We start from the raw sequence: 22,410 nt of genomic DNA on the forward strand, positions 1-22,410 counted from the left end.
TAACACAAAAGAGCAGCACAATAAAACCTTTAAGATATCCCTACCATTTCCTGCTAATTGATCACACTGGCTTACTTTGAAACAAAAAATGAATCACAAAAGCAGGTTTGTTTTGTTTGGTGGTAAGGACAATAGGGATTGAGTTCATTTCTCGTTTTGTCTTCTTGCTGCTTTCTCCTCTATCCTTTCTCCTCCCTCTCCCCGAGTACTAGTTCTGAACAGCAGGGTTGTTATAGGAAATACTAAGTATGTTGAACTTTTAAGCTCTAACTTCTCTTTTAAATGTGCATTCTCATATCCTGGGCATTACATCAGAGCTATTGAAAAAATGCAGACCCAGGGCAATATGGTGTCACAGTTCTGTATTCCCTAGCTGTCCAAGCAGTAGTCACCTGCTGAATATCAGCTACCTTATATGTAAATTGTGCTTCAGAGTTGAGCAGCTTCTCTGCAAGAATGTTCTGGCTGATAGGAGAGATTCTCATGTTTGATAACCAGTTCAAAAGCTGAAAAAATTGGAGAAGTAAATCATTGCATTTCATGGTCAGGTTTATTTTTTTATATTTTGTTGGTTATGGTTTGTTTATAAGTTAGAGCTGGTAATACGCTTGTGTAATAGAGGAGTGAAAGAAGAAAAGTGAAAAGAGAAAAAAAAAAGAAAACCAACCCAAGTGTGTCAGTCTTGAATTCAAAATTGTTTAGTAGTCAGAAAAGGCTATTCTTGTTTGTAGTCATTGCTGCTGTTTAATGACTTAGAACCTCGATTTAACTTTTTCTCTATTACTTTTTTCCCTTTCTCTCTTAAAGGAGCAGTATCGCTTCTGCTATGACGTTGCACTGGAGTATCTGGAATCCTCTTAGTTGGAATGGATGTGACAAAGTTCACCAAATATCTGAATCTCATTACGCTGTTTTGACAACAGTTCTTGATCCTGTGAAGAAAGATTTTAGGGGAAGAGGGGGGAGGGGGGATTTTAAATTTTAAATGCAAAGTATTTTTCTTATGAAGTTGTGTATCTTAATAAAAGAATTCAATCTGTTTCTATGCTTGTATACAGTATCAACATTTAGTGCCACATAAATACTATTTAATGAAAACCAGAGTCAGAAGAGATTTGCGCAAATTAGGACTTTTCAGTGTTTGTATATGCAGCCGTCTCTCAATTACAGTAGAGCGACCATCTGTTGCATGTATCAATATTTCCTATATGGTATTAATTTTCTTTTTTTTTTTTTTCCTTTTGATACATTGTTAAAGTATAATAACAGTGCAGATTGATAGTAAGGTTCATTCTTTATACGTTTCAAGTGTTGCATATATATATTATATATAGTTTAAAAAAAAAACTGGCTTATTTTGTTTTAATGTGCAATGATGGCTGGATCACATAAAGATCTTTATAAAGAAACTTAAACATAAGCCAAAGACTCAAGTGTAAATATGTCTATATGGAGAAAGCACATGTATTTATTGTTTACTTGCATTCCTTTTTTGATGGCTGAAAAAAAAAGAAGAATCATTTTTCTTGAAGAAAGCTTTTTTTGCTGAAATCAAGTGTAAACAATTTTTGTAGTTTATTTTTTGTATGTTTAGTGTAAGTAGAAGACATACTTTTTATGCTTAGACCAAGAAACATTGGTATAGTGGTTTTGTTGTGTACATGCTTGTGAATCAGATCCATGTAAACAGTTATAGAAGGTCTTTAACCACAGGACCAAAATCAAAACATTTTGCTGAAAATGTATAGTTTTTCACATTTGCATTAGTTAAATATTGATTAAAATCTGTGGAAGGAAGGGCGCTCATCAAATCGACCTTGCCTACAACTTGCATATCATTGGAAGAAATTTTTTAAGTTAGAGTTCTAAGGGATCCAATTGTTTAGAAAGATACTGAAGCACAGGTCAACAGGAGAACTATCAGGCAAATAGATGGCTCTACAAATGCCCTTTAGTGCAAAAAGCATTTGTTTAATAAATTGTAAAAAATAAGCAATGTTTATTTTGATGTTTACGAACATGTACGCTTTGCTTCCAAGAAAGCAAAATTTGAATAAACCAAATCCAGATTCTCATTATACTTGTGGTGTACAAAATATTACTGTTCTTCTGCTTAGCATGTATCCATTTGTTCAAAAGCTTTCCTATATCTCATCAGTTGAAATCATTTCAGTCTCTTGTTGGTCTTTTTTAGAACTGACAGTAAAATGATAAGGTGCTTATAAATATTCTGTAAAGTAAGAGTGAATTAAACTTTTATTTAAATATTATTTTTTTATTATTTCCTATTTTAGCAAGCTCTCACTGTCCTTGTTGAGGAGTTGTATTTGTGTGAAGATAGATATATTTGGATAAAGAAGATCTCAAAAAGAAATTGTGTTATTTTTCACTTCAGCATTTCAGGGAGTGTTTGAAAAGATTCTATATCATATGCATGAAAACAAGTGCATTAAAGTTTCTTTCTTTACTTCAGGAACATGGAATTACCCTCCTAAAACTATGGCAGGGAAATGTTTATAGGAATTCTTTTCTCATATTTTTTCAAAGCTCCTCTCTGTATTGTTTACATCTCTACCTGTTCCAGATCTTTAAAAAAATCATTTTCTTTTGCTGTGCAATGGTAGTTCCTGCCTATGAAAAGTAAACAAATACTGTTTGAAAAAGTTCACTGAGTCTTGGTACTCAAAATTACTCTGTTTTTTGCTGTATTGTAAAGGGAATTTTAGTCTTCATGGAATGGAATTATAATGTTCTCAACTTTATCTGTAAGGACATGGCATCCAGCTCTCAAAATGCTTGATCCAGCTCTCTGCTCTCCCTCTTCTGTGAAGACAATGCAGCATCTCTACAGACAGATTCATCCTGCATGTTTTAGGCATTTATTGGGGTTAAGTGAACTGGGTTCTGGAAGAACCTTTCTCCTTACCCTTAAAGATTGCTGAGAAAACTATATTAGTTTAGAAGTCTATATTAGTTTAGAAGTTTGGCAGGTGAGATGAGCTGCTGTTAGGGCTGTGGAATGCAGAAACCAAATTCCATACTGATGGCAGTGATTTTCTTTATTTTATCTCTCCGGACCAAAAATGTAGCATTAGGCTGAATGAATAGTTAACTTTCATAGAGAGCTCCTACATGAGGGATCATAGGCTCAGTCCTCACTAGAAGTTCAAACTCCTCGCTGAGCAATTTGTGTCCTATTTCCAAGGTGCACCAAGCAAGAATGGTGCGTGCAGAAACCTGAAGCTGGGCTTTGCAGCATACTTGAGCAGAATGGTGCCTGCATGGGAGTCCTCAGTCTCCATCAGCTGCAAGATATTTCAGGTGATTGTTCTACAAATGAGTACTCTGCCTATGTTGTTTAAGTAATATGGGAGTGAGTGTAATTTCTGACTAACTACATAGCTGACCTAAGGAGCTTTGCAATAGCTCATGAAAAACCTGCAGGAAGTTCTTGCTTGTAAGACTAGGGAAAAGTAAGCAGAGGGAATGCAGAGTGTGAAAAGCACCTCAGAAAAACCATTCACCAGTAAGGGTGTATATATCTTCGGGGCTTCTTAATCAGAACGCAACATTATGTAGAATCACCCAGTTCACACAGATTCAGAGACAATTGGTGTTATTTTTACATCGAAAGTAAACATGAAGCTTGAATCTTAGTATGCTCAAAATATGCAAGCAGTTACCTCGATTTATTTCATTCAAGAGGTCACTCAGAAAATAGTTACGTAGTCTAAATAAATCCTTGCCTCGCCCAAGGTGCCAGATTAAGAAACATCAGAGAAATAAGAAAGTAAACGCTGCTGCGGGAGTATGATATTTCAATTTCCAAAATCCAAGATCTAAAAATGCCAACAAAGGAAGCAACGGTAGGCAAAAGCTATGTCACTGAGTCTACAAAGTGAATTGGTGTGTTGAAGGACAAGAAAAGGACAGTCTGAGAAAAATTTTTGCAGACTCATTGCGCGGGCAGGCCACCTGGACTGACAAATGACCACATAAAGGGCCTTTTTTAAGGTTCATTCTACTGCTTTGTCAGAGGAAACCCAGAGACCTTGCAATAAATGTAAAAGCTGCTTTTATAGTACTCTGCTCTGTGCTGAAAAGTAACTCATTTTCTGCTGTACTTTCCTGTGTCGTGTAGAGGTCTGACCTGAGTTAAGTGATCCTAATCTCACAAAGGAGCTTTTGTGGTGTTTTATTGCTGGTGCTCTTCCTTTGTTAAACAGACAAAGGTCTCTAACCTCTGTAGATCCAGGATTGTCGAGGAGAGCTGTGATTATTCACTTATGTCTTTACCTCTGGACTTGAATATCTGTTAGCAACAGCTCTGTATACAGAGGGTGGCTTTCAGAATATGCAAAGGTTTCGTCTCTTAAGTTTGCCTTCAGATAAATGCAGCAAAACGTTGTATTTATGATTTCTTTTAATTAGAACATCCTTTCAAACAGACTCGCAATGTAAAAGTGTTTCTGAATTATTTTAAACTTGTGTAAAAGTTGGTGATAGTTGACAGACGTGTTAGTTTGCCCTACTTTTCTCAGAAATTAATCTGATCCCAAGGTACTGGGTTCAGATTCCTAATTCTGCAAAGATTGACGTGTATGATGACAGGCACATTAGGATCCTTACCTAATAATAATGTTTATTAACTGTGTCTTGGCCAGCAAAGAACAGGTGCTTTTGTGCCATGTTGAGATGCAAAAGCTGATTTCTGTAGACGTTCATAACCCTTTCTGGCTTCCATCTGGATCAGAAAACAGTTCTGTGTTGACGAATTATATCAAGATAAATTTGAAAACCCCATATGCTCAGATATTTTTCACGTCTCCACTAAATAAGCAGGAGAAAGAAGAAAAAGGAAAAAAAGAAAAAGAAGAAGAAAAAAAAAACAAAAACAGTGACAAAGCCCATCTTCTGAACCTGGAGCCAAAACATGATATTTTTCATGATATAATGATATAATGATATAATATATATATAAAATAATATATATATAATATATAATATATAATATAATATATATATATATATAAATGATATAATTTGCAGGTATTGGAATATCCTGGAGTTCTTTGGTAATGAGCATGAAATGGTATCTGGCAAAACTCAGTAACTCCAGATTTTTATGTATGTACTTTTGTGCCAGGTGCAAAGCAGTGTGAGGTCTTCACATTTCATGGTGGAAAACTTTGATCTTTCATTTCTGAGCCTTATCATTTGTAGAGCAGGAACTGAAGTGACACAGTATTTTTCCGAGTCTGAAACTTTGAGGAAAATTATTGTCTGTTTGCAATCCAATAGCGAATGTGAAACTGGAGATTGTAGTTGTAGTAGTTATATAATTAGATTTTTAAGTTTCTCTCCTGAGGAAGCAAATTGAGTTGTTTTCTGTAGCAACTGTGAGGAACACGCTCAAGATCAAAAATTTCTAACCAGGCAGAGATCTCTGTGAAAAGCAGTTTATTCATTATTGCAATAATGGGCACATACCCCCTACTGACAAGGGAGAAATTGCACAACTAGTCAGTGAAATCCATTGTGTTATATGCCCTGGGTCCGACGCAGGTAAAGTCTCCCCTGGCACTCATTGGTTGAGCGTCCCAGGCTTACAGTCTTCCAACACTGTTGCTATATTACACTTCCATAGCTATGTTACACTTCCATAGCTACGTTATGCTTCCACAGCTACATTACGCTTCCACACAATGTCTGTTACCAATCCATTGTCTTTGGGTATGTTCTGTACTTTTTACGGTGATAGGAGGGCAATATTTTAAACAATCTGCATACTAGTTCTGTTCTGTACTGGACTCTCCCCTACACTATGTAATTACCTTACCTAGTGCCTATGCCAATTTTACCTAGGTCAGAACGCCCCAGTCTCAACTTTACTCTGTTCAGCAACTTTCCTTGTGAAAGGCAACTTATCCTATGCTACATACCTAAATACTGAAAATTTCCACTGCAAAAACACAATCTACCTTTCACACAACCACAAAGCCTAATTAAGATCAGCTTCAGAAAAGTTTTGAAAGATGCTTATTGTGCTTAAAATTTGTTCTTGTGGACCTCAGTCCAAATAGGTGAAATCCAGTTCATTTGCAGTCAAGGACATATGGGTAAAAGTCTCGTTAGCCAGGTTTCATTAGCATTTCTGATCCACTTGCTGTATCAGAGTAGGCACAATATGCATCCAGACGGACACTCTGAATGATCTGTAGCAGACTCTTGTTCTGTAGCTCTTTTCCCCAGTTTCAGGATGGAGTTGTTATGAAACTTGCTGATGGTACAGAATAGCAACACAAAATTGCCTCCATTTACTGAAAGTGCTTGAAACCACCTGCTGAAATGGTATATGCATTCACTTTGAGATAGGTAGAAATCACAGACTTAGGAAGCTGCTGCAACCTTTTCTGTTGCACAAAATTGTATCATTGAAGCTTCAGTCAATGCAGTTTAAACTGTTAAATAGGTTACTGCTTAGCTTCATCTTCTGAAATGATCAAGGTTTCCAGCTTACCTTGCATTAAGAAATATGGCAGTGTTTCAGCAGCACTTCCACAGGTCAGACAACTTCAGGGATGAGGATAAAAGCAGAGCATAAAAGCACTAGGCACTGTATAGGTTCATCTAATATTTCTCCTCCAGCAAGACGAGCTGGTTCAGCTGGTGTGACAGTGAGCTGTAATTACAGCTGTGAGAAAATAGCTGTGTGGTTTTGTCTGCGGCAAAGGCTTTTAATATATATATATAATTTTTTTTTTTTTTTTTTTTTTTTTTTTTTTTTTAAAGAAAAGCATAGAAGTGCAGGCTTTGTTTCTACTTCAGCATGCCTTCCTTTCAGGTATTTGTTTGCTTCAAATAATAGTCTCACTTAATGCAAACCCTTTCTAAGATGATAGTCCTTTAAGTAGTTAGTCACAGCCCATAGCACTCTCTGTGCTCAAAACAGAAGTAAGCTGCACAGATATGATAGATAGATGCTATATTGCTTTCAAGGAGGAACTACAATGCTTTTTCATAAGGGGAGTTGTAGTCTTTGTAGAAGAGTAACCTGTGAACTGGCTGGGGCTAGCAAGAGGATAGAAACCTCGTTTCCAGTTGTTTGAGCAGCAGCATATGTTTTGGATGTAGCACAGACAGGATGAAGAGTAAAGAACTGAGACAAAATGGGGACTTCCCCAAAAGGCTACAGATAGGAAATGGAAGAATAAAAGTTCTGAACTCCTCAGTCAGTGAAGAATTTTCAGATTCTGAGTGTGTGTTGTGGCTGTGATCAAGCAAGGTTGAACATATTATATGTGTCACTGGGGATTAAAAATACTGAGTAAGGGATGATACCAAGAAAAGGAAAGTGCAGTTTTTGTGAGCAACTCCTTCAGTAAGTAAAAGAGAGATCAAAGTATGTGTCATGAAAGAAAAAAAATCCCCCCAGATGGGCTTAGAAGAGGCAAGAGACTTGAGGAACAGTTCATACAGATCATTTCATGGCAAATGACCTCCACTTGATATTAGGACTCAGGCAGTTAACAGCCCTGAAACCCACAAGGTGCAATGTTTGTGCTACAATAGTTCTCATTGTTCATCAAGAAAATGAGCAGAAAACAACGTTATGATGCTATGATCGTTCAGATAATCTATATCTTCGTTTTCAGGACAAGGAACAGATGAAAAGTAAAGTAAATTTGACAGGAAGTTACAGCTCAGGCATGATTCCACAGGATGATCAGCTCCTAGTCTACTCTTAATCAAGACCCAAATGTGGCCAAACAGTGGATGGGAGCACAGTGAAGCAATGTGTACTGTGTTTCAGTAGTGGCAACAGTGATGTGAAAGTTAAACCATGTTCTGGATGGCCATGCACATTTTTAAGAGTGCAACATGCAGGTTCTTGTTCATGGTTGACAAAAATGCATAGCTATCAATGGTGACCATGTTGAAAAATAGTGTTTTGTAGCTAAGTTTTCTCTATCTAATAGCGTTGTTGTGCTCTTTGTATCAGCTTTAGTTTCCAGGGGAATAAATTGGAGGCATTACTTTCAGGGCAATCTACATAATTTTAGTTCTGTTTTGTTCTCCCTTTCTTTGAAAAAGAAAATGTAAACTGAGAAAATTAAACAGAACTCAAGACTGTGGGTAAGAGAGGAAGCAATATGGGAGAGCCTGCTGAGGCACATCTGCTTGACCATGGCCTCAAAGGAGCCATCATAAAGGAAGGTTTCAGAGAGACGAGGAATTCTGAGTGTCTTGAAAACAAACACGGTTTGGTAAATGGAATAGCTTCAGAGTCCTACACCACTCAGTGTCCGGGGAAAGTGACAGAGTTAAGGTGGGAGAGGAGCACATGCCCCTGCAAGTTGTTTATTTGCATTTACAGTCCAGCACACCAAAATAAAAGTTGAACAAGCAGGTGGCCCTGAAGAGGATAAAACACGAACAATTTATTGATGATAGAAATATACATTTTCTGTTTCTCTATTTTTAGGTCTTCGACACCTTCTTGGTCATACAACAACTCATTGCAGTATCATGAGCTATTTTTGCTCGTTACCATGAGTTTCTCAAGGAGATATCTTTTCTAGAGTTGTCAAAGGCCACAAAAACATTTAAGAAGGACAACTGTTCTTCTGCGGTTTTCAGAATAACGTAACTTCTCATATCTACTTGGTTTTGCTCTTCTTCCAGTGGATTTAGCACGTGACTGGGATCCAACAAGTGGATACTGCCCTTTTCAAATTATGGTTTATGCTGCTTAATTTTAGTTTTCTAATTCATGTTTTCTCTACTGTTTTTAACTACTCTGCTCTTTCTTTATTTTCTACATCTTCTCACAAGCCAAAGATAGCAGTTGGGATGGGACATAATGTTATTTCCACAATGCATTTTGATAGAAAAGAATTTTTTGCATTTTGGTAGAAAAGATTTCAAGGAATATTTTAAAAATTTGCACTAAATGGCTGGACACAGTGCAGCTCAAGAACTTACATTAAGTAAGATCAGTTAGTGCCCTGAAAGCAAGCATCCTACTGTTTGTAATTAAAGTCTGGTGAATGTGTTAAACTGGAAAACAAAAACTTAATTGCAAAGTGATACAACTGCAACTTCACTTTTGTTCCTTTGAGCTTGTCAAGTCAGGGGAGAGGTGGAAAATCCTGATGATTTCCAGTTCTTGAAAGATCTGTGGGCTTTAAAAGCAATGTGAAGCTGTGCAGAGAAAGGTTTGGTTGGTGATGAGCTGAAGTATGTTTCACTTGAAGAAAATGGGAAAGATCAGTTAACTCAGTAAAAGATTTTAGTTTAAGGAACAGGAAATACAGATTCTGGTCATATGTATTCTGGTGTGTATGGTATAACCGGCTTTGTACCCATGGCAGTTGCTGGACAATGTCACAATTAAGAAGTTTTGAAATAAAACTTTTAACTAGTGAAGGGATTGTGGCAAAGATGATAATAATAATAATAATAATAATAATAATAATTTCCACACATGCAGCTTCCAGTAATGTTACTCTAACTGGTTTACACATGGAAGTTGGGAGAGGGGCTCTCATCTCTTAGCCGTGGTGCTGGGTTAAAGCACATTGTTCCTGGACAGAATTCAGACATACAGTGGTCTAGGAAAACCGTAACTTTGAGGCACCCCAACTCACAAGCATCTCTTGAGCTGATTGGTCTTTTCATTACTGTCCAAGCAAGAAGAGAGGTTGATCCCAGGATATGGGCGTACTGAGGAGTGCCCATCAAAGGGCAGGTTGGATGAACAAAGGGATCTGCTTACCTGCTGGTTTCAAAAAGATGTACAGAATCCTCAACTGTGTGTTAAAGACAGAAATCAGCAAATTTTCTCTGGAATAATTGTTCAATCTTTGGGCTGATTTTTGGTGAAACTCTGTTTGCTTTGATTTTTTTTAATTCTCCTATGAAGAGTTCAAGTGTTTGGATTGGAAGCTTTTTTATCGTCTTTCTCTCATATGATATATTATATCTTCCTTGAAAATCTTGTCTTTGACCATACTGATTTTTGTAGATGAGCAGAGAATGGATTGCAGAAAAGAAATGAGCAGAATATGTTATTCTGTTGTTGTAAGATGGACTTTGATGTAAATGACAGCTTTCCAGATTTCATCCTTTAGATGTGGGAAGTCTGTTTGGATTAATTTGTTGACACAAAGCTACAAGCACATTTATAAATACATTCTTCAGAGAGATGTGAAGGGAGCTGTAGTCTTTCATTTTTCAAAATGAATCTGTCTATTTGTCTGGCTGTTAGTTAGAACTCATAATGTGGTCAGCACCAGAAGGTCTGGGATGCTGTAAGGCCCCACGGGCTCTCTGCACCCTCTGGCTCAGGGTCCCTAGCATTATGGTGAAGAGAAGGATCCAACTGTTGTGCTGTATGCTTTACCCAGGAGAACATGTGCTAGGAACACATTGAAGGAGATGCCCAAGGGTCACAAATGCTCTTGGATGCCAAACAAATGTAGATGTAACAAACTGAAAGGAAGATGAAAGGCTGGCAGAAAGACTTAAAGTCCAAAGTGAGAGCCCCAGGATGTTTTCTTACAGACCGTTTGAAATCGTAGATAATTTAAAGGTAATTTGTGGAGAAGTATAATGCAAGAGGGCTTTGACAGGGTTATAACATATGTTCATATTGCAGTGCTGCCTATAACGAGAAATGGATGTAGATGCTTCTCAATAAGTTACCACTATAGATAAGAAGCAATGAGATTTGTTTAATTTTGGAAAGCAGGAAAGATGGGTGAGAAAATTATGAAGAATCCAGACTGATTATTTTAATAGGAAAAGGCTAAAACATGAGAGAAGTTAGAGAAGTTCTTCAGAGAAGCTACAGTAAATATGGCCTAAGGATTCTTCAAGAAAAAATAAATATATTTTACAGTCTTTTTATACCATGTCCTGGTGAAGAGCCTCTGTGCCCTTTCCTCCTCCATAGCTGGAAAGGCAGTCTCATTGAACAGTTCAGGAAGGAAGTACATTTATTTTGCGGCTCTAAAAGCTTAATTTTTTTTGCAGTGGGAAGCATGCTGTGTTAGTGCTCTCCCTGTTTGCTATAATCTGCCACAAATATGAGGGTTTAGGGAGAGATGCTGGCTAGCAGCCATCGAGAGCATTCTCCTCTTGTGTGAGGTAGAGAACTGAATGTGTGCCATCACTGAGGAATTTAGGGTGCTTTTGGTGATGGCTCTGATTATGTTAATGGTCCCAGATAGGCAGGAGAAAACAACACTCTGTGCTTGGGAAGGGAGAAATAGGTCTGTAAGAGGAAAAGAGGGGAGAACTTTTTTCTGCTTGGTGTGAAGCAGATATATGTTGTTTATGCTGGACCCAGTTTTTTTTTTTTTTTTTTTTAATGGCTTTTTGTGTGTGTGTGTACTTTATTCTCTCTCTCTTTTTTTTCTTTAAGAGCTAGTACATATTTAACTACAATCTTACCTGAAAGCAGAAAAATTTGTGAATGATAAGTAAAAAAAGCAAACATATGACACAAACAACAGAATTATTGCATTTATGTCCATGCCAAAATACAGACATGTCCTGGCCTCCAACCCTGCTGCCTCTGGGGATGAGGAGTGGTGAGAGGAGACAGAGAACTCCCTGGGTGCTCTCTTATCCCAAGAGCTAAAACTCTGGCAGGTGCCAGCCTGAGAGCCTGGCTGCCTCTTCCAATAAAATCACCCTCTGGCCTTTCTTTATTAAAAATCTTAGTTTTCCCACAATACTCTTGGGCTTCTTAAAATGCCTTTGCCTACGTTCCATTCTCCTATATATTTCAAAATAATAATAATAATAATAAATTAAGGAAAGAAAAAGAAAGAGATCCACCAATTACTGAACATTTATACTGCCTCTTCTTAAAAAGGAACAAAGGACACCTGGAAGAGGGCCATTGGTGCAGAACAGTTAAGCAGCAAACACAACTAATCTTTCACATGTTATAATAATGATAGCCAAAATGCCTTGCGGCAGGGTAATTTAAGTGCCTTGAAAAAAGTAGAAAATTAGAATCAATTTAACTGATATGTTGGCAAGTGTTAACTGCATTTTATGTGGAGTCTTGGTTCTTTGATGAACACCCAATTTTGCTGCAGAAACAATTTGCTTTTAGACTCAACTTCATAAACAGAGCGGAAGTAATTGCAATTAAGATTGTTCTCCAACTTTCTGAAGCTGTTTCCAAAATCAGGCCAATAAAATTGTGTGCTTGGCAGACTGCGTCTGTGTACTTTTTTCAGAAGTGTTCCTTATTAATGGTTAAAAAAAAAAAAAAAAGAGAAATGCTTGTTGTTCTAGGTATTTTAGAGTGGCAGCTGATATTTCTGTTCCAGTAAAAACAGCAAACACATTCAGTGCCATCACTTTATCATTAATTTCAAAATAACACAAGCATGTAATTTAAGATAAATATTAAGGAAGACAAAAAATGCAAGGTAATTATTATTAAAATAGATGTTTTTCTGCTTTCTTTTCACATCTATTTAGACTAAACTCTGGATTCTAAAGCTCACATAAAAACGAGTTGTTAGTGCTCTTTCTTCCTGTAATGTAGACATTAGAGAGGCAAGGAGGGTGAGATGCCAGTTTACATTCTAGCTCTGTTAAGCTCTCTGCTGTCAGAGAAAGTCAAACTGTTTTCTTTCTTTAAAAAAATTGTCAGTTGATAGGTGAAACTTCAGGAATAATTAGTGAAAGAAGACTGTAAATTCCATTGGGTGAATCAATCTTTCACAAATGTATTTAAATGAATTCAATGTCCTTTTCTTTGAACAGTGGCAGGGTACAAAAATTGTACTTTGGATTCCTTTAACAGCATCTAGAAACCTACACTGCCTCTTTAAAAATAAATTACAACACACCTCACTCAAGGAATCACAAAGGGAGAGAGTGATATTTAAAATTAATTCAAAAAATTTCTCCAACATGTCTCCAGCTGTCAAAAATGCATTGAAGATATGCCAAACATATTTCAAAACACTTTTTGTAATTTGAAGATATCTCAAGTAATTTTTCCTCCCGAAGTAAATCTTTAATGGAACTATATTTTTCCCCAAAACTGATGTCTTTTTTTTCCTTTTTGTTTTTTCCACAGAAATCAGCAATCTGCAGAAACCAGATATTTAATGGAGTTAGCTGAGCTATGTGGATCTGATGGTTTGGGACCCTAGCTCTGTGGTGACTGTGCTCAAGTTGGGCTTTGGACACAATCCATGGCTTTTTCCCAGACATTCCATGCAGCCCTGGGTAAGTCATGGTTTCTCTGGTTTGAGTCTTTTTCTTGTCTTTGAGGCAAAACGATGCCTCAAACTGAGTATGGAAGATAGAGGCCAAAGTGCTTAACATTTGTTTAGCCACTGGAAAATGAAGTTGGATTTTTAAATAGATCTTACACTGTGATGCCATATATAGACATCTTAATATTCCCAAGAGGATACCAATCTTATATACTGCATTGTTAAATAAAAAGTAGCACTGCTAATTGGAGATAATCGGTATGGCCCATTTTGTGTAAAAACTATCAATTTTCACAGGTTCCTCTTTGCATTGGAAGGACTCAGAATTCCTACTGTAACTTTGCATTTTACTTCATCTTCAGTGTACTCCTCTTAATGTATTTATAAAAGAAAGTAGCATTAATTAATAACTCTCTGTAGATGAGGGAGTCATTAGCTTTATATTTTGAGTCTACACAAGTGCAGAGGTTACAGATCTCAGATCACATCCTCCTTTGTGTGGTTGCACAATGCATTTGTGGAGCTGCATGCCTGTGCAGCGCATGAATGTTTCAGGGTTATGAGTGCCAAATTCATACACACTGCTAGAACCAACTGAAAGCTAAAACTCCTCCTTATCAAGAACATCTGTTAACTCATATTAAAATAATGAAAAACCTTTCTGACTCCAGTAGATTCAGAATTGTTCAATAAAATGCAGGAAATACCCACAGGTTATTATTGTTCAGTCCATGAGCATGGTCAGCCAAAAACTTACAGTTTTTCCAGGTGTAATTTGTGTACATTTGCTTCAGTATTTTTAAAAGCACTAGGGGATCCTAGATCTTCAATAGACTGTTCACTGAAGTCAAACATTGGCAAAGAACCCTCTGGGCTCATGAGCTTTTACTAACAGACTTTTGTTCACACCTGCTAAGCCATTTAAATTTCATATGAAGAGCATGTCTAAGATCTCTCTGCCAAGCTGCAAAGAAAAGTCAAAGAACCCAAAATGTAGTCCTTGAAAACATAAAGGAAAGTTCACAATGCAATCACAGGACATTAAAATGTTCCAGGATTTTAAAGGCAGGAGCTGTCATAATCCATTGGGGTGACTGCCTGCTTTGTGAAGGCTTTAGGATTTTTCACTCAATCATTTTGTACCAAATCCAGCAACTTGGAGTGGAGCAAGATAATGTCTTTAGAAGTGTAGATTTTATTTTTGTCTATGGGTTTCAGTTGATAGTGAAATACTATACATTTCTGGGTTTAATCATCTTTGATTTTTAACACAGAACCTTATTTCAGTTTTCAGCAGGATCTTGCTATGACTTTGTCTGGAGAATTAAAAAGTCCTCAACCCAAACTGACTCATCCCAAGGGGAGTATGAACAGAGACTGCATGTGGAAGTAGGAATGTTGAAGTATATATGTGTATTTTTAATCATTGAAATACACTGTGCAACAAATGCTTTAAATTTTAAAGTGAAATTAGAAGTGATTGTTACAAGTGTGGGAGGATTTTACATAAATGTGAGGCTAAGAGAACTGGAAGGAAGATTTCAATGTTCCGGGGACAATAATTTTGGCTTTACTGGGTAATCTACGCATACAGAAGCAGTAGAATAACTTTTACACAGAGATGCATCTATCATGTTGTAATGCCATTTTGGCAATTAGATCTTCAGCCTGTTCTATCCCTGTATCCCCAGGATATCCCAGGGTATCACTATAGGGGATGGATTTTTTTGCGTGTATAATGAAGAAGCTGCTGAGAACACCAGTTTATTTCACAAGGGCCATTGAAAAGACCTGGCTGTCAGCTGTGAGTCAAGTGCAGCTCAGATGGGCTCTATAAAATCTTAATGGTCCTATAAAACTGCTGACGGGGAGAGGAAGATCCCAGCTCCTGAAATCTCTGTGGCTTCTTCTCATGCTGGATTCAGGCCTGTGGATGAATTTCAGTGTAATGCTGTTCAGTCCACTTAGCTGTAGAGCCAGTAGACCCTTATAAACAAAGCACAATTCTGCAACTGCTATGTTACCTATAGTAACAGATGACTTATTTCCCTTCATTTATCAGAACACTGTTCTTAACCTTCGTGTAGTCCTGTATTTAGTTGAGGCCTAGACATCCAAGTGTCCATTTGTTCCCTTGGGAGAGTATTTCACAGCTCATTGCGCTTGTGTCAGGGAGAATTCCCTACGGTTTAGTCTGGCTTTATTTCCAATGACAGGTGGAATTTCTACCTTGCACTGGAGTAAACACATAAGCATACCGAACTGTTGCCATACCTAGAGTTTGATTCAAAAGGCAGCAAAACCATTCAATACAAACCTTACTCACAGCTGCCTTCCAGGTCTTGGCTGTTCCCAGTTTCCCTAGAGCATCCTCCTCTTTGGAATTATAGTTCTGCCAGCTCAAATATCAAATACATTTCCCTTGTGTTTATAAACTCTGTAAATGGGGCATATCTTCCTGCAGATATAATGCCTGGTTTCATATTTACTGGACCATTTCAAAGATTCTCTTCAAGCAGCTCAACTAATGACTGCATTTATGAGGAGATAGGTCTGAGCTTAGAAAACAAAAACAACCACAAACTTTTGCAGATTTGGAACTGATTTTATTTGCAAACCTCAAACATTGCATTGGCTTCCTGGAAATCAGGAAGTAAAACAGATATATATTCACTAGTAAAAATATCCCACTGGGGAACTGTGGGGATGGAGTGGCTACGAAATGCTGCCTACATACTGCTGGAGTACGCGGGCAACATGGAGGTCTTAATACAGAAAACAATAGAGAAGTAGTTGTGGTAAGGATAGGTTTGGGACCTATTGGTTCTTTTGGTTTGAGAAGAATGGTCTCATATTTTGGCTCTTTTCGATACAGTCTATATGTATTTTTATCCAGCTTGTCTTTGTCTTCCAATTCCAGATCCTCCTCAGGATTTAATCTTCAATAGCTCACCTCCCCCACTTTTACCAGCAGTCCATGATGATGATGTGGCAATCTTCCTTTCTGGGATGAAGAATATATTGGAGGTGATGAATGATTTTTCTCAACACTTTCCATCACCCATCAATCTGGAAAAAGCTCCTGCAAAGTATTTGGGCGAACTGCTCTTGGTGCTAACAGACGTTAAGATTCCTCAGGTAACACATGAGCAATGGGTAGTATTCCTGAATTTTGTTAGGCTGTGTGACAAGGAGCTGCTCTCCACACATACAAAGAAGCACAAGGTATCATATCTGGGTATTCCCAGGTGTGCTACAGCAGGGCCATCACCCCATTGAGGGCTCATCTGCCCACAGGAGGAAGCAGAGAGGCACAAAAGCAGCTAAGAACCCAAATGACACCTCAGAGAAAAGAGATCCTGCACAAAGCACACTAGAGCATCATAGGGAGTGCTGGGGTGACCCCACTATAGGAGATAAGAGTGAGGCAGTTGGTGCTCGTGTGATTGTGTTTCTGAGTTGAGCTCTGTGGCCAACAGTGTATTTGTATTTAGGTCTATGTGCCTGCTGGGGACACGAGGTGCTGTACTGGGGACATGGAGCTGTGACAATCTCACTGCTGTTGTGCTACTGGATTCATCAGCCTACAGCAGGTTTTGTGCCTGTTTATCTTACACAAAACCCATGCATGTTAGTATTCTTGCTTTGTTGGTTTTGAATGATTTCAATAACAGTTATTAATTTGTATGTGCCTTTGCAGCCCATGTTAAATGATTTTTGTGTTTCTGGCAGTCTTAACAAACTGAAAAGCCAAATACAAGTGAATTCAGGAACAGTAAAAATGGCTCCAAGGGCTCTTTATCCATAGACCAAAACAATGTGAAGAGGTAAAGCCAAGTTCCTGCACTGACACACTCCCTGACAACCTCAGGAGCATGTATATGCAGAAAATTGGCTTTGATTCACTGGAGTTATGTGCATAATTTTTCAACATACGAAAATGTTCCATTGAAATATGTGTAGTTTCAGCTATTTCAGTAGGACATCTTTATGTGCTTAAAAATTATGCATGCAATCCTAGTTGGACCCTGGAATTGTCAGCTTTTTACAGATGATCTTTTGATTACCACTGAACCTGTATGATTTCCCCAGCTCTCTCCCAGATCAGAGGTATTTGTTTAATTTCACACGTGCTGTTGGGAGGAAAGAGGGGAGGAATTCTGGGTGTTACAGTAGTGCATGAGTCACTGGATCTGCATATTGTCTACCTTGCCTTTTACTAATAAACCTAAAGTCCTGTTATTTGTTTAGCCTGCAGCACCTGCAGCATTAACAACTGACGATAGCAAGCTCTGCACCTGCAGTCTCTCTGTTTATAAGCCTTCATTGTCTGCAGCAACATTTGTTAAGACTAAGTGAACTCTCCAAGTACCACAGTTAAAATGGCACCTCAAAAGCATCCTCTTTTAGCATTTGGGTTTTTAAACATATGCAGAAGCTGCTCCGGTTTCAACTAAGGTAGAGTCGATTTTCTTCATAGTGTCTGGTATGTGTTTTGGCTTTTGGTGAAAAACAGTGTTGATGGATGTTTCAGCTGCTGCTGAGCAGTGCTGTACAAAGCCAAAGACATTCCAGTTTTTCAGCTTCTTGTGCTTCCCTGCCACCTGGGTGGTGGGCAGAAGGAGCTGAGTGGGGACAGAACTAGGACATCTGACCCAGACTGGCCAAGGGGTCATTCCATGCTGTATGACATCATGTAAAAAAACTGTAAACTAAGGGGAATTGGCTAGGAGGGGGCAGCCACTGCTCAGGAATGTCTGGGCATTGGTCAGCAGATGGTAAGCAGTTGTGTTGCGCATCACTTGTTTTTTAAATATATATATGTGTGTGTGCGTGTATAATGATTATTACTATTACTTATCTCTCCATTTTCTGTTTTGGTAAATACTTTTTATCTCAACCTATGAGTTCTACGTTTTTGTTCTGATTCTTTTCCCCTATCCTACTGGGAGCGCTGGGAGTAAGCGAAAGGCTGTGTGCTGCTTGCCAAGGTAAACCACAACATAAAGCTTATATTGTTTCCTCTGAATTTTAACATGAGGTACAGCCTCAGAGGTTTGTGAAAATAAACAGTTGGTTATTGTCACGCTTACCAGTTTGTCTAACATACTTCCTGCTTTCTGACACCTCAGGGCAACATGTGAGTGGTGCAAGGGGAACATGAGAGCACACGCTTCAGCTTTCCTGGTGATCTGATTCTACCACTTGTTTGCTGCATGTCTCACTCTTCCAATGAATGTTGCTTCAATAGCAGCACTCATTAAGGTTCTGAACAGCAGCATCAGAACAAGTGCTGGGATTTTTCCTTTAATGCAGTCAGATTTTCACACTGTATTGGAAAGCAGCCTCTTAAAATTCATTCCTGGTTTCAGAATCTCAAATTGGAATCCCCACGACTCGATGGTGACAAAAAACATCCTGATCATTTTGCATAGCAACATTGTGTTTTAATGTCTATTTACATGGCAAACTCAGGTACTCCATTTTTATAACTCAAATCCAGCTACAGTGCTTAAGGAAGAAAAAGTATCAGAACAAAATGGTTTCATTTTTCTCTTCAAAAAGTCTTTGTGGTTTTGAAGATAACAAACACTGAGTTATTTTTGCCACGCTCCTAGGGGAAAAAAAAAACAACTTCAACCCACCCAGATGTGATACCTTTTTTCCCATTTTAGGTAGGGCAGGTGTTAAATGCCTTTTTTTTTTTTTTTTCCACAGAATTGATATTTCCAAGCATCAAACCAATAGCCACAATCAATAAGATAGAGCTTTGTGGTGGATACCCCTGCCTGCTCCCAAGTCCAGTACCCACACTGATGCCCATACCACTTGGTGGAGTCAGGTAGCCCAGCTCAGCATCCCCACAACACAGCACTCCACCTGCGGCTGTGGGAGGAAGAAGCCTGCAGGTCAAAGAAGCAGAAGTACCTCCCTGCACCACTCCTCCTCATGCCCACACCCCCAACACTCACCAGGCACAGCATACACCAGGCTGTAAGCCTTGCAGCTTCTAAAGCCTCTCTGGTCTTCAAGCACCAAAACCACATGCTGCCTTGTGGCCAACCATGGCATCTACACTGGAGAAATTCATTCATTCTCTGGACCCCAGAACCCTTCCGAGGGTCCTCCAAATTCAGTCAGGCATCTATTTCGAAGGTGAGTGATGGGTACTTTCTGGCACAGCTTTCCAAGTTCACCTTGGACATTGGGTTCTCCCTTGGGAAGCTGTGGGAGAGGCAGAGGGAGAATGCTGGCAACCCTGTTTCCTGGCAGTTTCCCTTTAATTTTCTCTCTCCTTTGAAGAAAATAATATAAGCATCAATGGCTTTTGGCAGTGTATTTGGTACGGTGAATATCTGCTCTTCTCTGGAGCTATGAGGAAGGCCATGTAGTTAGAGCTCATCATATTCTGGAAAGGGTATTGGAATGAGGCATGAATTTGCTTTGCACAGGCACAGAGCCATCAGTCCAGCAATGGCAAATCACAATGCAGGGGTTAATTCATTAGCACTAGCTCTGCTCTCCTGGGATTGGCATGCAGAAGCAGTCTCTGTTTCTAAAATAAAGAAATACAGAAACTGGAAAGCAAATGTGGGAAACAGTAAGGAAAAACAGTTTTCTGACATTTTGCCTCACGTTTGAGGGTACCTCAGGTATGTGCCATTATGAATGGATGGCTATGAGCACGACAGGGGCAATATTTTGATAGGTATTTTTGCTGCGTCAGGTGTTTCTATGCTGTTTTTATACTGGGCTAAGTTTGTGCACAAAACAAAGAGGTAAAGAGGTTTGTGCTGCAGAGAAGTTCTGTGCTTGGTCGAGGCATGGACTGCATGTAATGAAAACACCAAGTCAAGCCCATGTATCAGTCTGGGAAAAGAACTTATCTGTCACTGCAGATCAATGGTTTGCAGAGGGATTAAGCAAGACCCCAGTGTAAATAAACTCCCTAGCAGGACTATGCATGGTGTTACAAATTCCTGCCTCAAAGAAGAAAGAAGGAAAAGTTGGGCTTATGCTAGATAATAGAGAGGGGACTTTATGAACGAGCTTAAGCTTGGGAATTCATTATATCTACCTTTATGTAGATCTAAAAATCCCCACATACCTCCATAGGAGAAGGAGGTAGGACACGGTTGCCCTTTTCTGCAGCCGCGGGAAGTCTGAGCCAGGGCTTTCGGGGCCTATCCACTACTGAGAAGGTGAAGAACGGGAAAGGCACTCTTCATCTGCAGGCACAGCATGCCTGGGATGCATAAGACCGGCATGCAAAAAGGCACGCTGAGAGATTTATGTGGCCAAAATTGCCAGAAACTTTTGAAAATATGGTTTTCTGGCCTTCCCTCACTTTTGCTCATGTATTGTTCAAATTGCATTTTTAAAAACGGCCTGAGAACTTGTTTTCAGCTTGAACTAAATGAAAATCTTGGTGATAAGGCTGCTACCTAAGTGATGAATAGTGGAATTTAAAGTAAAACTAGAAGATCGCTTCCTTGAATTTGAGTAGGTATGAATACAATATGTGCATGTATCTGGAGGTTCTAAAGACAGGTGCAGATGTGGAACTGTGAGACATGGATAATGGGCATGGTGATGGTGGGCTGATGGTTGGACTAGATGATATTAGTGTTTTTTTCCAACCTTAATGACTCCGTGATTCTATGCTGTGAGTATATAGACACAAATTACTGTGAGATACGTGTATATATATACAAAGACTGCAATAAAACTGCAGCAGCCCCACTGTCAGCAGGTTTCTGAGTCCCTACAGTTTGCATCCAGCTGCTGGTGGGTGGTAAAACTCCACACCATTAGAGAATGGAGTATTTCAGCACAGGTTTCCATTTGCTCTGGCACACAAGGAGAAGGCAAACTGTGGAGGGACAGCTCCCTGGCCATGCTGCAGCAGTGCACACTGATGTGTGAGGCACTTGTTTCTCAGAAAAGAGCTACCTGACCTGGGGAGTGAGTGGCACATGCCACAGTGACCTATGAATATCTGCACTGGCAGGGTGAGGCCTTGAGCTGCTCTTCTCTTCTTCAGCCCTGGCAGCACCACCTTTTCCTTTTCTCTGCTCTTAGTGCTTTCTTCTCCGCTCCACAGCCAGTGTATCTTGCATATACAACAAGCTAGACTGATGCACAAGTGCAGCTCAACTCCATCCTTCATGCACGGCATGGGGCCCCAACATTTTAAAGTACTTGACTACTCTGACGCCTACTAACAGGCTTGCAGTGTTTCTTCTCTCTTCTTCCTTGTTTCAAGAGAGGCTTAAAGACACTCAAGACACTCTTTGTCTAAGAGGTCTGTGAGATCTAGGGCTACAAAAGGTCTTCTTGCCCCAATGCTCCCTCCCTCCCTCAGCTGCTGTCCGGACTGCATCTTTCCTGAGCACTTTACTTCCATCTGTGCCTTGCAGCAGGGGGGAACATACTGTTCTATGATTGCATTCTGATTTATATTGCATTTTCTGAAGCAAGAGTAGTGCTTCGGAGAGAGACTGAAGTAATTCCTGTTATACTGCTAAACAGGAGAGTTGGCCACTTTGTGCACTTTGAATTTCCATTAGGACAACCCATCCCAAGTCATTACTTGGCCAGACTGCCACTCGCCTCCATCAGCCCCTTTTGATTTCTTGTACTGCAGGCAGTACACCTGTAATCATGGTGTGGGCAATGCCATATCTCCTGACAGGAACGGATTTATTGCTATGGTTGCAGGGACCAAATCAGAGCATTTGTACAAGAAGATATACTTTGAAAAAATCAGACTGCTGGGTTTGTCTGAAACTGATCAATTGCAAAGGATAGCTAATTGTATGGCAAGAGAATTTAAAATGGTGTGAACATATACAAAGATACATGCTATGCTTTACTCCACCCTCCCCCCCCCCAAAAAAAAACCAACCAAAATACACAAGGGTTTTTTAAAACCACTGAATGGTAAGTAAAATAAATAATGATCCAATAAATCCATTAGAACTGTCAAATCAAAGCTGCAGCAACGAACAAATAAAGGTCATAGCCACATAGCTGGTAAGGAGATGGTGAAGTTTAATTCATGCTCTGTTTTTTTTTGTGCTCCACTGATGTACCATGATGGTGAAACTCTTCATTTACTCAATCTGGAAGCAACATTTTGCAGAAAACGAATCTA

General features: G+C 39.0%; 2 protein-coding genes and 1 long non-coding RNA gene across 3 annotated transcripts in view; 2 read left to right on the forward strand and 1 right to left on the reverse strand.

Annotated features, from left to right (window-relative positions):
• PTPRK (protein tyrosine phosphatase receptor type K) overlaps positions 1 to 2,080 on the forward strand; it is a 391,871-nt gene extending 389,791 nt beyond the window's left edge. The window contains exon 31 of the mRNA XM_085217336.1: positions 808 to 2,080. Within this exon, the coding sequence (XP_085073462.1) occupies positions 808 to 861 (54 nt within the window). The 3' untranslated portion in view covers positions 862 to 2,080. The remainder of the gene's footprint in view (positions 1 to 807) is intronic.
• A 3,365-nt stretch (positions 2,081 to 5,445) lies between these two features.
• Positions 5,446 to 6,787, reverse strand: LOC146544992 (uncharacterized). Its single transcript, XR_014881405.1, has 2 exons — positions 6,521 to 6,787; positions 5,446 to 6,343 (listed from the first exon to the last, which is right to left on the reverse strand). It is a non-coding gene; the product is annotated as an uncharacterized LOC146544992 (long non-coding RNA).
• Positions 6,788 to 19,064: 12,277 nt separating this feature from the next.
• THEMIS (thymocyte selection associated) overlaps positions 19,065 to 22,410 on the forward strand; it is a 78,019-nt gene continuing 74,673 nt past the window's right edge. The window contains exon 1 of the mRNA XM_085217337.1: positions 19,065 to 19,409. Within this exon, the coding sequence (XP_085073463.1) occupies positions 19,319 to 19,409 (91 nt within the window). The 5' untranslated portion in view covers positions 19,065 to 19,318. The remainder of the gene's footprint in view (positions 19,410 to 22,410) is intronic.

The sequence above is a fragment of the Meleagris gallopavo genome, chromosome 2 (genome assembly GCF_905368555.1).
Source record: "Meleagris gallopavo chromosome 2, MGAL_WU_HG_1.1, whole genome shotgun sequence".
In the NCBI taxonomy this organism is placed as follows: domain Eukaryota; kingdom Metazoa; phylum Chordata; class Aves; order Galliformes; family Phasianidae; genus Meleagris; species Meleagris gallopavo.